The sequence below is a fragment of the Globicephala melas genome, chromosome 6 (assembly GCF_963455315.2).
Source record: "Globicephala melas chromosome 6, mGloMel1.2, whole genome shotgun sequence".
Taxonomy (NCBI): Eukaryota; Metazoa; Chordata; class Mammalia; order Artiodactyla; family Delphinidae; genus Globicephala; species Globicephala melas.
The window spans coordinates 103756435-103769263 of NC_083319.1; the positions used below are offsets into that span (position 1 = coordinate 103756435).

At 46.5% G+C, this 12829-nt stretch overlaps 1 protein-coding gene across 3 annotated transcripts in view; it reads right to left on the reverse strand.

Annotated features, from left to right (window-relative positions):
- Positions 1 to 387: 387 nt before the first annotated feature.
- Positions 388 to 12829, reverse strand: part of ADRA1A (adrenoceptor alpha 1A) — a 99082-nt gene continuing 86640 nt past the window's right edge. For 2 of the 3 annotated variants that reach the window (XM_060301274.1, XM_060301271.1), the window contains one exon: positions 388 to 3004. In XM_060301274.1, the coding sequence (XP_060157257.1) occupies positions 2970 to 3004 (35 nt within the window). In that variant the 3' untranslated portion in view covers positions 388 to 2969. Of the gene's footprint in view, positions 3005 to 12294; positions 12661 to 12829 lie in introns of those variants that run through there. The other variant, XM_060301272.1, reaches the window with a different exon arrangement.

The window sequence follows — 12829 nt, forward strand, 5'->3', positions numbered from 1 at the left end:
TGGTCAGACAAGAATCTCCATCAAAGAACTCTCCTTGAACTGTGCTTCCCAAGATCTTCTCTGACCACTAGCCCCCCCTCACCTATTGCCTTGGCTTTGGGTTACTTAGCACGTCTATCCTTGAACACACTCAACATTTTTGTGTGTCTGGCTTCAGTATCAACTTCCCCTTCCTCTAAACCTGATGATGCAGTTATATTTCAGCTTTTGTCTGTGCCTTGAATACTGCCAACTTGCATATCTGATGTACGATCTACCCTATATAGCTGACCAAAGGCATCAACTCTCCTTCTTAAGAGTTATCCACTCCAGTTCTCAACAGACATATTAACAATGCCTTATGATTGAAGAACTAGGGCACTGTGTGTATAAAGAAAGAGGTTTAAAATATTTTATTAGAGAATATACATAGATATTGAACAACACAATTTAAACATTATGGCATCCATATTTAGAAGGATAGTATAAATGCTTATAATTTGAACACTTTATTAAACAAATAAAATAAATTCCTTTTGAAGAGTGGGTTACATGATTCATAAAGTCAATTTTTTCAATAATTTATTCATCTGCTTTATATACACTTTTGTTTTCTTAAAAAAAAAGTAGCAACATGATTGTTCACCACATCACATCAGAAACAAATGGATCTGTAAAAATTTCATGTAGAAAATGCAGAAACACTTAAACAGCACATTCTATGGATACTGAATCCATTTAAAAGGAATTAAATGCTTTAGAAGCCGTTGTCGTCAGCCTGGGAGTCATACACATGCATCCACACACAATGGCGCAACGAATTCAAGTATAACAATTCACACACGTGAGCATGTTTATCTGACATCAGAGAGAATCGTCCCTCCTGTAGCACAGAGCACAGACCGAACTCCCAGCATGATTCAGACAAACTTTGTTACATGGCGGGAAAGGTCGGTGAGATCAACTCAACCGACCACATAGCAAACCTGGAGAAGATGGACGTGTACGCGAGCAGCGCGTAGTGGAACTCACACCCCGTGGGGATCTTATTTGTCACGGCAATAGTAGGGGTTATAGGAAAACCATAGCAGCTCCACTCAGCCCGTCCGCTCACACTTGCTTCCCTGGCGATGTGGAAATGCCGAGTTTGTGTTTTGAACAGATCTAATGAGGCGACAAGCCATAAAGCTGCAGTAAGCCGGGAATGTCCTGGGGTTCATGCTTAAATGGCATCAGCTTTATTTACTAAAACTCAGATTTATTTTCATAGACAGAAGGAACCTCCAGATTTGTTTTCCTTAGTCCCAGAAAGTCAAGTCCCTCCTCATGGCTGCTTGATTGTAAAAGTGCAGCTCCAAGCCCTTCATTTCCGTTTCAGTTTCTCCCAACACCTCTGCTGCACTGGGTGTGGAATAAAACCCTAGGCACCCTTCAATAATAACGTGCCCTGATACAGCCAGCATAAGATACCCACCCTTCACTGATGGACAGTGGGAAAGGCAGCCTCCGGGGGTACTGTAGTGATCCAATTATTTTCTGCATTTTTTTGGTAGGAAAAACTCTTTCTTTGAAAACGTATTGCATGGCCATTTTCTTGCTAAAAACAATTCCTCCCTTTTTAAAAACATTAATTGCATCATCTAAGGTTTGCTCGTTAAGACTAACAAAGTGTTTGGTTATTCTAACGGATTAGCTACTTCATGTTCAAGCAAATGTTTATTTGCACGACGAGAACTAGACTTGTTTTCTTCTGTTTAGCCATCCCCCTGTAATGCTGCGCTAAGCCTTGAGACCTAAGATAATCAGAAGACTGAGAAAATAAGGTCCTTCAGCCACGCCAAACGCAGGAGCTCTGGTATGAAAGGCCCCAGACTCATGATTTATTGGCTTGTCCTTGGTTCTTCCTTGGCTTAAAAGAAGAGTGAGAAGAACAGCCAGCGTGGTTTGCCTGCAGAGGACGTGAGGGCTGGGGATTTGGCCGCCACGATAAGCAAGGCTGACTTCCACTCGCCCTGGCCCACTGGAGGAAGAGGCAGCCCAGCACGTGCCTGGGGATCACAGCCCCTCGGCTTTTGCACGGGTGCATCCCTTCCTTGCTTGGAACAACTCTCGCTGTTCCCAATCCCACTTTGTCCTCCAGGATCCCACCAAGAGGTCACTGTTTTTGAGAAGGCTTCTACCAAACTCCCAGGGTACCCCGTGAATGCTCGTGCTCTAGCGCTTACCACTGTCTGCTCTCACTGATTTGCCTGGACTCTCCACAGACCACAGGTGCCTCACCGGATATTACAGAACAGATACATGAGGGAAGGAGCTGCATGTGCAAAGGCAGCTTCCTTTGCAGGAAGGTGATTTTGTTTTGCAGTATGACTTCTACTTATCGATGTGCTAGAATTTGAGGGACACAAAAGGAACTTCAGTGTTTACCTTTTCAGAACAGAACAGGGGGAGTTGTACTAAGCTGACTCTCAAAACGCTGAGCTCTTGTTCCTCAAATCTGTGTTCTTCATTCTCTTTACATTCAAAGTCATTTCCTAAATCACTGTTGTCCCAGCACTGACAAGAGTAATCTGCAAGGTTTGTGCCTTAGTCAGATAAATGTTGGATAAAGAAGGAGATCCACGTGGCAGGGAAGACGTACAAGCTCCTAGGTGGATTCAGAAGACAGCGGCTAGCAGGAAAGGTGGTTGGGATGGAGACCCACCCTCGCCTTCAATGGGTGGTAAGGACCACACTCATGAACGTGACGCTGGCTTCATGTAATGGATGTATGACCCCTCAAAAAACAAGGCAGATTAACCTTTAATGAATTATATTAATACTCAATATACTAAAGTTATGCATCAAACTGATGAAAATTTTATCCTCCTGCAGAGTAAGAATTCTTACTCCAAACCCATGTCTTCATTTGTACAAGTTCAGACTTTGGTTCTTTGTAAATCGAAGCCCACGCTTATTTCCCTGTTCGCAGCCCCGTTGCATTCTGCTTCCTATGAGGTGATGCTCTGTTTTCCATCTCCCAGCGCTGAAAGGATAGAAAACTCTTAATTTGGGCCAACACCAATCCACTCACCCCTGCCACAAATCCACAGCTGCTTCAAAAACCCAGAACACCGATATAGACATAGACTGTGTTTCTACGAAGCAGAGTTGGGCCAAGAACCTCATCCCTGAAAGTGACTTTTCCCCTCTGTTTAAAACAAGTTTGAGATTCTGAGTCACGAGAGGCCATTTGGCAGGGAGACGGTGGCAGCTCCTCGGCCAAACACCGCCTTTTGAGTCCAGCTGACTGCCCTGGGCAGACTGAGTCGTGGTGAGCTGAGCTTGCAGCATGGACTCTCCTATCAAGCCACTTACCCAGAAGGGTCCTGGAGATCATTTAAAGGGGTCCACGGAAATGCCGAGCCTGTCACGAGCAGAACTTGAAATTAGAGCTAAGACTATGAGTTGGTGCTCCCATGATGTGGGTTTTAATTCCGGCTGAAATCTAAACTGCCCGCGGGTCATGACTGGAATTTGCTATTTTGTCTTGTAAACACTTACTTCTGACAGTTCCCCAGCCCAGGTGGTGTCCGGCCCTATTTCCTGAGACGATTTTAGACCCAAGCTTTGCTTCAATTGCTCTGCTGTCTTCCACGGGTCAAAATTACTTCTCTTTCTTGTAACATTGGTTATGTAGACACATACACATCTTTTATGTAATGACTGCATCCTATAGACTGTCTTTCACAGAACAATGATGATAGCAAAATACTTCCTATTTGCCAAGTAAGTCGTCAGTGTGAGAAGGATTATAAACACCAGCACTGGGTGCTCTTGTTCTGGGTCGTCTGTAATTTGAAAGCTGGGTGGAAAGCCTCAAAGTAGCACAGTGAGTCTGACTTTTAAAATTTAAAACAAAATGTTCTGGTGGGGATATTTCCAACCAGAAGAAAATAGGATCGTGAAAGGTGTCAGGGATGGGGGTGTGGAGAATTCTGTAACTGAAACTTGGATTTTGGTGGCCAGCACACTAACTGTGGGAATGACGGCACCCAGGGCAATGGTAAAACACCTATTCTGTGACTTCCTTTCTAGTGAAAGAGTCACTAGTGTCTTGAACTGGTGATGACCAACACCTAGAAAGGACCAACCTGAACTAGGATGAAGAACAAAGGAAATGGAAAGACTTATTCCATCTTTTCCTGCATGTGGAGTTTTCAGTGCTTTAAGATACCGTAAAGGTGATCTAATTTATAATAATGTTTTATTTATATAGCACTTGTGAGGGCAAATGACAGGGAAAGAGACCTAGCATTTATCGGGGGCCTACTGTGATTTCATACGTTTTATCAGCACAGGAGGTGTTTTCACCTCCACCATTTCATTTGCTTACCCATTTCACAGATGAGGAAGACCGAGGGGCCAAGAGAGGTCACATGACTTGTCCAGGGTCACTCAGTTAGGTGCAGAGTTGGGGCTTGAAATTAAGCCCAGGCCTTGTGGCTCCCAGGCCCCTGCTTACGGAATCCACCAGTTCCCCTCCTATGATGAGCTATGGGGTAAAATCAGGCCAAGGGTTCAACAAACTGGGTGCCCGCCCGCACAGGTGAACCCCAGAAAAAGGTGCACAGAGAGCTCAACTTTTTCCAGTCTCTCTCTTTTTCCTGAACTCCCTTATGATTTTACTGTTTTTATTCTTCTCACACCCATATCACTGTGGTGGTTCCCTGTGAAAATATTTATTTGGTAACGCGACTGTAAAAATTTGTATCTTACCATATCAAACACGTGCAGAGGGCTTGACACATAGCAGATGCTGGAAAAATGTAATTTTTACTCTTCAGAATTTATCTCTACATAATCCATCACAGTGCCTTGTATGGAGCAGACTCGTTTCATTGTCTGCAATATTGGGTTAAGTAGGTGTGGTAATACTGGAGAATGGATTGCTTATGGCTTGTAATACCCCAGAGACAAAAGTAGCTATTTTCTTCCCTCCACATCTGATGAAGAAAGCATGTGTTTTGACTCAGGCTTTACAAGCTGAAGCAAAATTTCTGTTGCAGGATGGCAGCTCTCGTGTGCTGAAGTTTAGGGATCAAGGTTGTACGCGACGTTTGGAATAAAGAGGCAGAGGGTCAGGGGAGCTCTTAGGAATGGAGACAAGAAGGGGACCCCACTGTTTTCTTCAGTGACTCCCTACTAAATGTTTAACTCCGTTATGAAAGTATGTAGAAAACTCGCAATAACTTGTTATGTAAATATTTGTAATCCTTGCTTGTTTTGCTCTTAAAAATACTTCATCAGCCTACTTTTTAACAGCCTTCCTACTTATCAGATTGAATTTGAGCATCCTTATTTTTTATTAAATCTGCTCATTCATCTACCCAGTCAGCAGTGCTCCCTCTTTCCCAGCTCTTTACAACCACTGTCACCTCTGCTATGACACGGGGCCTGGGTGGGGAGGACGCTGGAGCTAAGATGCATTTATACCGATGCTCAGCTTTTGATTAATACCCCCAGGGCCTTCCCACCCTTGAGACTTCAATTAGCCAAGCTGCAGAGCTAAAATCTTCTCACTATTAAGGTAAGGCTGGGTTTAGCAAAAGGCATGGGCACCAGAGTGGGGAGGAAAAGACAGTTTTTACTGGATACATCAATAAGCCACCGCGACACACATTCAAACCTATTTTTGGATGGTTTGGCTTAAATACACTTAATGCTTTTGTAGGACCCGCCTTTTCATGTGATTTTTCCTCCTGTAATTTCTAGATTGGATTGAAGCTGGTACACCACATTACTCTAGACAAAACCGTGTTCCCTTGTGATAGATACTGTGGAACCAGGCACACTTCCAATATGAGAGTCTCTGGGGAGGAGATGGGGGACGGGAACCGAAGTGGCATTGTCCTTCATCCAGAAAGCATGACAACAGATGCTTCGCTGATTCTTCCAAATGAGGTTAAATGCTCGTGCTTCTCAGCAAAATCCAGGCAGAAGAGAAGGCATCTCTCTAGGGCTGTCAGGGAAGCACCACGTAGGTAATAAATTTGTCTACAGTGAGGGGCTTGGGGGGGGGTTGATGAAACAGAAATGGGACCAGGCCAAGGTACTGTAATGCCACACTGAATGGGCAGCGGGACCCAAGACGCAGGACTACAGCAGCTGAGATTGTACCACTACAGTCACTAAGGGTGTGGGCAGTGAGAGTGGGAGGTGGTCTTCAGAAGGTCTGAATGAAAAGGCCTCTGAGCAGGCAATGGCTGTCTACATCCTCATATCCAGTCAGGTCAGTGTACTTTCCTTTCCTCGACTCTTAGGCTGTGAGACAAAGCAGAGTAAAAACTAACTGGAGGCTGGTTGGCACCCATTTTCCAAGCTAACCCTGATGCAGGGCAGGCGTCATTGAAATAGCACTCACCCACTGCTGGGATGGGGGCCCCGTGGTGATCACAGCCTCCCACGTGCTCCTCAGTGACCCAACTCCCAGGACTGGGTTCTGCCTTCGGTTCTTTTTTTTTTTTTGGCCACAAGGCATGTGGGGTCTGAATTCCCTGACCAGGGATCGAACCTGTGCCCTTGGCAGTGAAAGCACAGAGTCCTAACCACTGGATCACCAGCAAATTCCCTGGCTTTGGTTCTTGATCCCATCTTGCTCTGTCTCACCTTCTCTCGGGGTCTAGAGTCTGTCCCGTTCATTGATGGCTCTGGGGAGGGATTCCGTGCCTGTGGGTCTGGAGACAGTCACTAGCCTGGGATTGCCCACTGCTGGGTTCTGAACCCTGATTAGAACCAGAAGCCTCTTGTCATCAGCTATTACCCGAACCTTCCTGGTGGAGCATCTGGTGTTCCCAAGATACCTGTAACTAGTGCTTGAATTAGTGGTCCCTTGCTTTCTCCTTGCCTCCTTATGAGGGGATCCCAGTTCTCAGAGATGACCACCCAGATGCTGAGGACTGCTGTGGGAATATGAAGCCATATGACACTTCCTGTCCTCCAAGAGTCTTCATCTAGTTGAGAAGACGAAACCTATATAGGTAGAGTGTAAAGTACGTTTTAAAGTGAAAAAAGTTACAGATTTTAAAAAGCAACAGAAAGGTCACAATAAAGTGCACAAGTAGTTAAATATATTTTATAGACAATTGCTGTAGGAACTTGGAGAGGGTGATCAGGAAGGGCTGCATTTGAACTTCTGATTTGGGAAAAGAACTGGGGAAGAATTTTTATGGACAGAAAGAAGACAGAGGGAAGGGGAGTGTTACGGGCTGAATTGCGGCCCCCCTAAATTTTGTATGTTGAAATCCTACTCCTAGTACTGCAGAATGTGACTGTATTTGGAGACAGGGTCTTTAAAGAGGTAACTGCAGTCAAATGAGGTCATTGGCGTGGGCTCTGATCCAACAGGACTGGTGTCCTTCTAAAGAGAGGAGATTAGGGCACAGACACACAGAGGGAAGGCCGTGTGCAGACACAGGGAGAAGGTGGCTGTCTGTAAGTCAAGGAGAGGGGCCTCAGAAGAACGAACCCTGCCGACACTTTGATCTTTGACTTCCAGCCTGTAGACTGTGAGAGAATAGACTAATGCTGTTTAAGCCACTCAGTGTGTGGTACTTTGTTATGATGGTCTGAGCAGACGGAGGGATTACAAATGCTAGGACCTGCCTCAGCAAAAGCAGGAGCACGTTTGGTAGGAGAGGACCCTTTGCTTGCAGTAGAAAAGTCTCCCGGTGCAAGGATATGATGAAAGAATAGGAGGAGTCCAGGAACAAGGTCCAGGAGCAAATGGGCTGGTGGGATAGAGACGGGGCACAGCAGCACCAGAAGAGAAGGACCACCTTGCACCCAGTTGAGTTTTGCCTACAGTATTTCTTCTGGGGGAATAATCGTTGCTTCAAGCTAACATGAAACCAAGTTTACAAGATTAATCAAGGCCTCAGAAGCCCTGAGGCACACCTGAGAGGGAAGTGAAAGGAAAAACAGCAGCAACAACAAAGGCAAGAGACGAAGTTGAAGAAGAGAAAGAGAAGGGGACTTTGCAGGGTCCCTAAAGACTTCCGAAGTGTCTGAGAGTGAGAGGTGGCAGTTGGTAAAAGGAGACACGCACATCTTGGGGGAGGTAATAGATACCACTCCTGACTCTCTTCTGTGATGTGACTGCACGTGGTGTTTGTAGCCTTCATTTGGAACTAACAGTATAAGAAGACAAAGACAGCAATCCGGGTAGAGGGTAAGGGTCCTTGTGGAGGCCTCACCTGCACTCTGAACCGGCGGTGGGCGGGGGAGGGGGGCAGTGGAGGAGTGTCTCTTGCCCTGGACTCACTTGAGGGCACGGACCTGCCGTGGGAGGGGACAGAGCAGCTGAGGGAAGCCCCAAGCTGTCAGCACTGAACCCCGTGGGAACTGGCCCCCTGTGGAGCAAGGGCACCTACCCCAGCATCACCACTGCTTGTAAGCTTGGCAAGAGAGGGAGGGCGGAAGGATGGAGAGAGAGGAAGGGATGAGAAAGGAGACGGGAAGGAAGGGAAGGAGATGGTGAAGACAGACAGGGCCGGGAGGAGGGAAGGGAAGCTGCCACACAGCGCCTGCCCCAGAGCCTTCCCTTCTGTGCCCACGACGGGCAGTGGTGTTATTACTGACTGGTCTCGACACTCCCAGGTCCTTCCCGATCAGGTCTGCCCCTCCCCCCATCCCATGCCCCACCCCAGCGGAGTCTCATCTCTCAGCCCCGTGCACACCCGGTCCTGGGCCAAGGGAACGGCAAACGTTGTTCCCAGCTGGGACAGCCTTCCTCGCTTGACTGCCCATCAGAACTGGGAGGGGCCGGGAAGGAAGCCCCGCCCACAAAGCGGCCAGCTCAGAGAAATATGGCTCCGTCATCCCAGGGGAGGTCTAAATATGTTCCCCATAGTAACGCCATTTCGAGGCTAGTTAGGTCGTTTCAGACTTAAACAAAAAGGAAGAGAAGAACAAGAGAAGGCGGCAGAGGAGAGTGCCTGCTAGTAACTAGCACCGGTCTTTTGGCTGCTGTCCTCCCGTCCGGCACCTCCTCTGGACCCCAGGTCCTCATGAGCTCCAGGGCAGACCCTCAGATGCCCGGGTGCCTGTGCTGCGGTGAGAAGGCCTTCCCAAGGAGCCAAGTGTGGCCCCTAAAGCCTCTGGGGACCTCCCTTCAGCAGGCTCCATGGGGCTGGGAGGGATTTCACGTCGACCTTGGTCAGATGGCTCTGATTGGCTGTTGCTTCTGTCAAAGTTGGCCAGATTGTGCTGGGGCATTTTGCCAATGAGGGGAAGGGCTGCAAGACCCCCGTGGATGCCCCCTGGGCTTCTGCTGACTTGCTTGTTCTGCAGAATACAGCAGTGGGAGGGGGGATCGAAAATCACGACGTACTAAAGTTATCTTTTCGGTGGGCAGGTCATATGCGGCAGGAGCCAGCCCTGAACGTGAACTTGTCACTTGACCTAACAACTCATACAGTTCGGGAATGTTAATGTAGTCAAGTGCAGATGTGGCAATGGAATATTAAAAAAAAAAAAAGCTTGTATGTTGAACACCTAAATCCACTGCTTAGCATTATTTGTACTACACTGTTAACTAGTAATAGCAGAGATCAAGGATGGTAAATTGTGGCCCATGGCCTATTTTTTGGTATAGCCTGTGAACTAAGAATGGTTTCTACATTTCTAGAGGGTTGTCCAAAAAAAAAAAAAAATTCAAAGAAAGAAGAGTGTGTAATAGACCGTATGGCCAACACTGCCTAAAATATCTACTATCTAGCCATTTGCAGAAAAAGTTGACCAATCCCTGGTGGACGTTAAATAGATTTTTATTTTTTCGTTCATCTGGGAACATGCTTCCCTGTCCCCGTTTAGAACAATGCCTCTTGGAAAAATGCAACAGATGAGCTTGGAACACACCCAGATCATAAGCTGGGGACTGTCTGTGCCTTTCTGTATTTTTTTGTGCCAAGTGCAGCGCCTGGTGCAAGAGAAGAAGTGAACAGCTTGTTGATGGTGATGATCGGGGTGTATACAGTTCTCAGGCTCACTGTAAAACAAACATTCCCGAAACTCTCTGGGACCTTTCCTGAAGTCCTTAAGGTGTCAATCACTGCTGGCTTTGCCTTACATGTCACCCCGATGAGCAACCCAAGAGCCCCCCACCTTGCTTATTTCCTTAGCTCTTGCTGCCTATCTAGGGAGAAACAGATTACATCTGCTTGTCTTTTAGTCAGTGAGAGAACCCTAGACAGATATGCACTCAGCCCCTAGAACAATCTTGATCAGCCCAGCCGCTGGCCGAGATACAGCAGGAGAGAAGGTACAAATAGAGCTGAAAATACGGTTCAAGAGGTGAGTGAGTGAAATGTGAATGTCAGAGTCTCGAGAAACGCAGTGGACCTTGGGGATATTGAGAGCATCATGGAAAAAGAAGTCAGAGGCTGGATTTGAAGATATTCAAAGAAATCCTTAAACCTCACGTCATCTTTCCCCTTGTTTTTTCACATGCTAGGTAAAGATAATAATTCCTTCCTTCTTTTTCTGCCTCACAGGGATAACTCGAGATAGGCAAAACTACTTTGGACCCATATGAAATATTAAATAAATAGAAGAAAATATTAAACTCATGTTGGGATTTTCTGTAGCTTCTTTTCTATCACATCGGAATGAAACTACTATATTCAGGGTTTTTTTGCTTGTTTGTGTTTTGTTTTTTATTTTTGCGGTACGCGGGCCTCTCACCGTTGTGGCCTCTCCCGTTGCAGAGCACAGGCTCCGGACGCGCAGGCCCAGCAGCCATGGCTCACGGGCCCAGCTGCTCCGCGGCATGTGGGATCCTCCCGGACCGGGGCACGAACCCGTGTCCCCTGCATCGGCAGGCGGGCTCTCAACCACTGTGCCACCAGGGAAGCCCCTCAGGTTTTTTAATAGGTCAGTGCCTTCATTACTTTTTTCCCTGCCAAATATAGTATTAATTTGCTCTTAGATTTTTTTTTTTACCTAATTAAGTATGTATTTCTTACAGTTTCGCAATAATCATTTCCAGCTCATAACGTGCAACGTTGACTGTGAAATGGAGGGCAAGTATTGTAGTAACTCCTGAGCCACAAGTATTAGAAAGACAACTGTTTTGTCTTTGGAAATGAATAAGCATCAGCTTTAGGGAAGTTCCTCGTTTATCAGTTGCTGCAACGCATTATCGAACAGCTCCAAGCAATGTCCACAGTGAATCTTCTTCCTCCTCAACAGCCCCCTTCCAACGTCATGACCTTCCTTTTAGGCGGGAGACTCAGTAGTCCGTGTTGCAGTAGCAAAGAAGTGACATTTTCCTATACAGAACAGACAAGGTCCATCCTCAGCCCCCATGACATTTGGGTGTGGGGAAGTATGAAAGAGGTAATGCTGATGGGATCACTGGCAAGGGCTGGTGTCCTCTGCTCAAATCCCAGCTGGCTTTCGCCAGCCCAAACCCACAACACTCATCTTGCAGGAACTTCGGAGGACCAGAGGCCGTTGCTGCCATTGCGTTTTGAAGACGGCGGACCCCACAGCAGCCAGGGCTCAGCCCTGCTCCACAGCAGTTTGTAGACAAGGAGCATGGGGCCAACAGTGTTCCAACCGGGCTCGACCGGAGCTGTGTGCAGGTAGTTTCATGGTTAAAAGTCCTAGTAGTGTAAAAAGAAATCAGAGTAACAAGTGAGCATACCTCGGATGCCTCCATATTTACCACCGCTGTCTTCTTTTTAGTCTCCCTGGTTTTGCTTGAAGAATTTACTTTCCGTGTGCTTGGGCTCCCTTCTCCCTTCGCTGACAAGCAGAGCTCTTAATTAAGTCAACAAGTACTCAGACACAGAGGCAGCGTCTCTTTTGGCAAGAGGATCTGAGCAGAAGCAGCCCCAGAAGCAAGTGAGAATGTTTGTCAAGCTGTGATTAAGCAGCTGTGATTAAAGAGAGAATAATTCCCCGCCCAAGGAGATAGTTCCTAACAAGTTATCACTCCCAGGACATAACCGTGAAACCTATTGGGCCAGAAGGTCTGTGTGATGGTTCACTTTGAGGGATGGGAGTAGCTGAGACATTCAGGACTTAAAGCTTTCCTTTGTGAAATCCAGGAACAAGAGGATGTCATCTAAGAAGCAGACATAGCTGCCAACTGATTCTTCATTTTCAAAGATTGCCAAGGTCTCTGGCTACTTGAAGGCCAGCATTCTGAACCATTTCCTCATGGTGACAGATACGAAATTCACATATTTAACACACTCTCTGGGCTTTGTGTAATTCCTGGTGAAATAGCTATAATTCCTTCTCTCTCTCCAACTCAGAAATACCCTTTGTTTTGGAGTACAGGTGAATGTAAGTGATACTGCATTTGCTTTTTATTTATTTTAAATAGGGATATGCTTCCTGAAAGTGTGCTGATGAATGGTGGCTGCGCGTCAATAACTTCAACACACTGCACAATGCGTTTTGCATCCACAACTGTGTTGGCTGTTCTAAGTCAAGCCAGCCTCTTCTGCATTCTCTTACATGTCCATCTTCACCCAGTTTGATATCATTTGTCCTTCATGCAAAGCCTGAAGAACATTCCAGGCCATTCTCCCCTCATGCGGGCTCTAGGGTTTGGAAGACCTCGGGTCGAATCATGGTTCCTCCTTGGCCTTGGGTGAGTCCTTAGTCACATTTAACTATCACATTTTTTATCTGTCAAAGAAGAAGAATGGAATTGCTATGACATTTAGAGGCAGTGGGTGCCAAGCGCTCTGCCAATGCCTGGCATACAGTAGCATCTAACCAGAAAGCCTTAAGAAAATAGTTATTTACCCAAACATCACTGTCTACTACGGATGGACCAATCCAAGTAGGTGGCTCA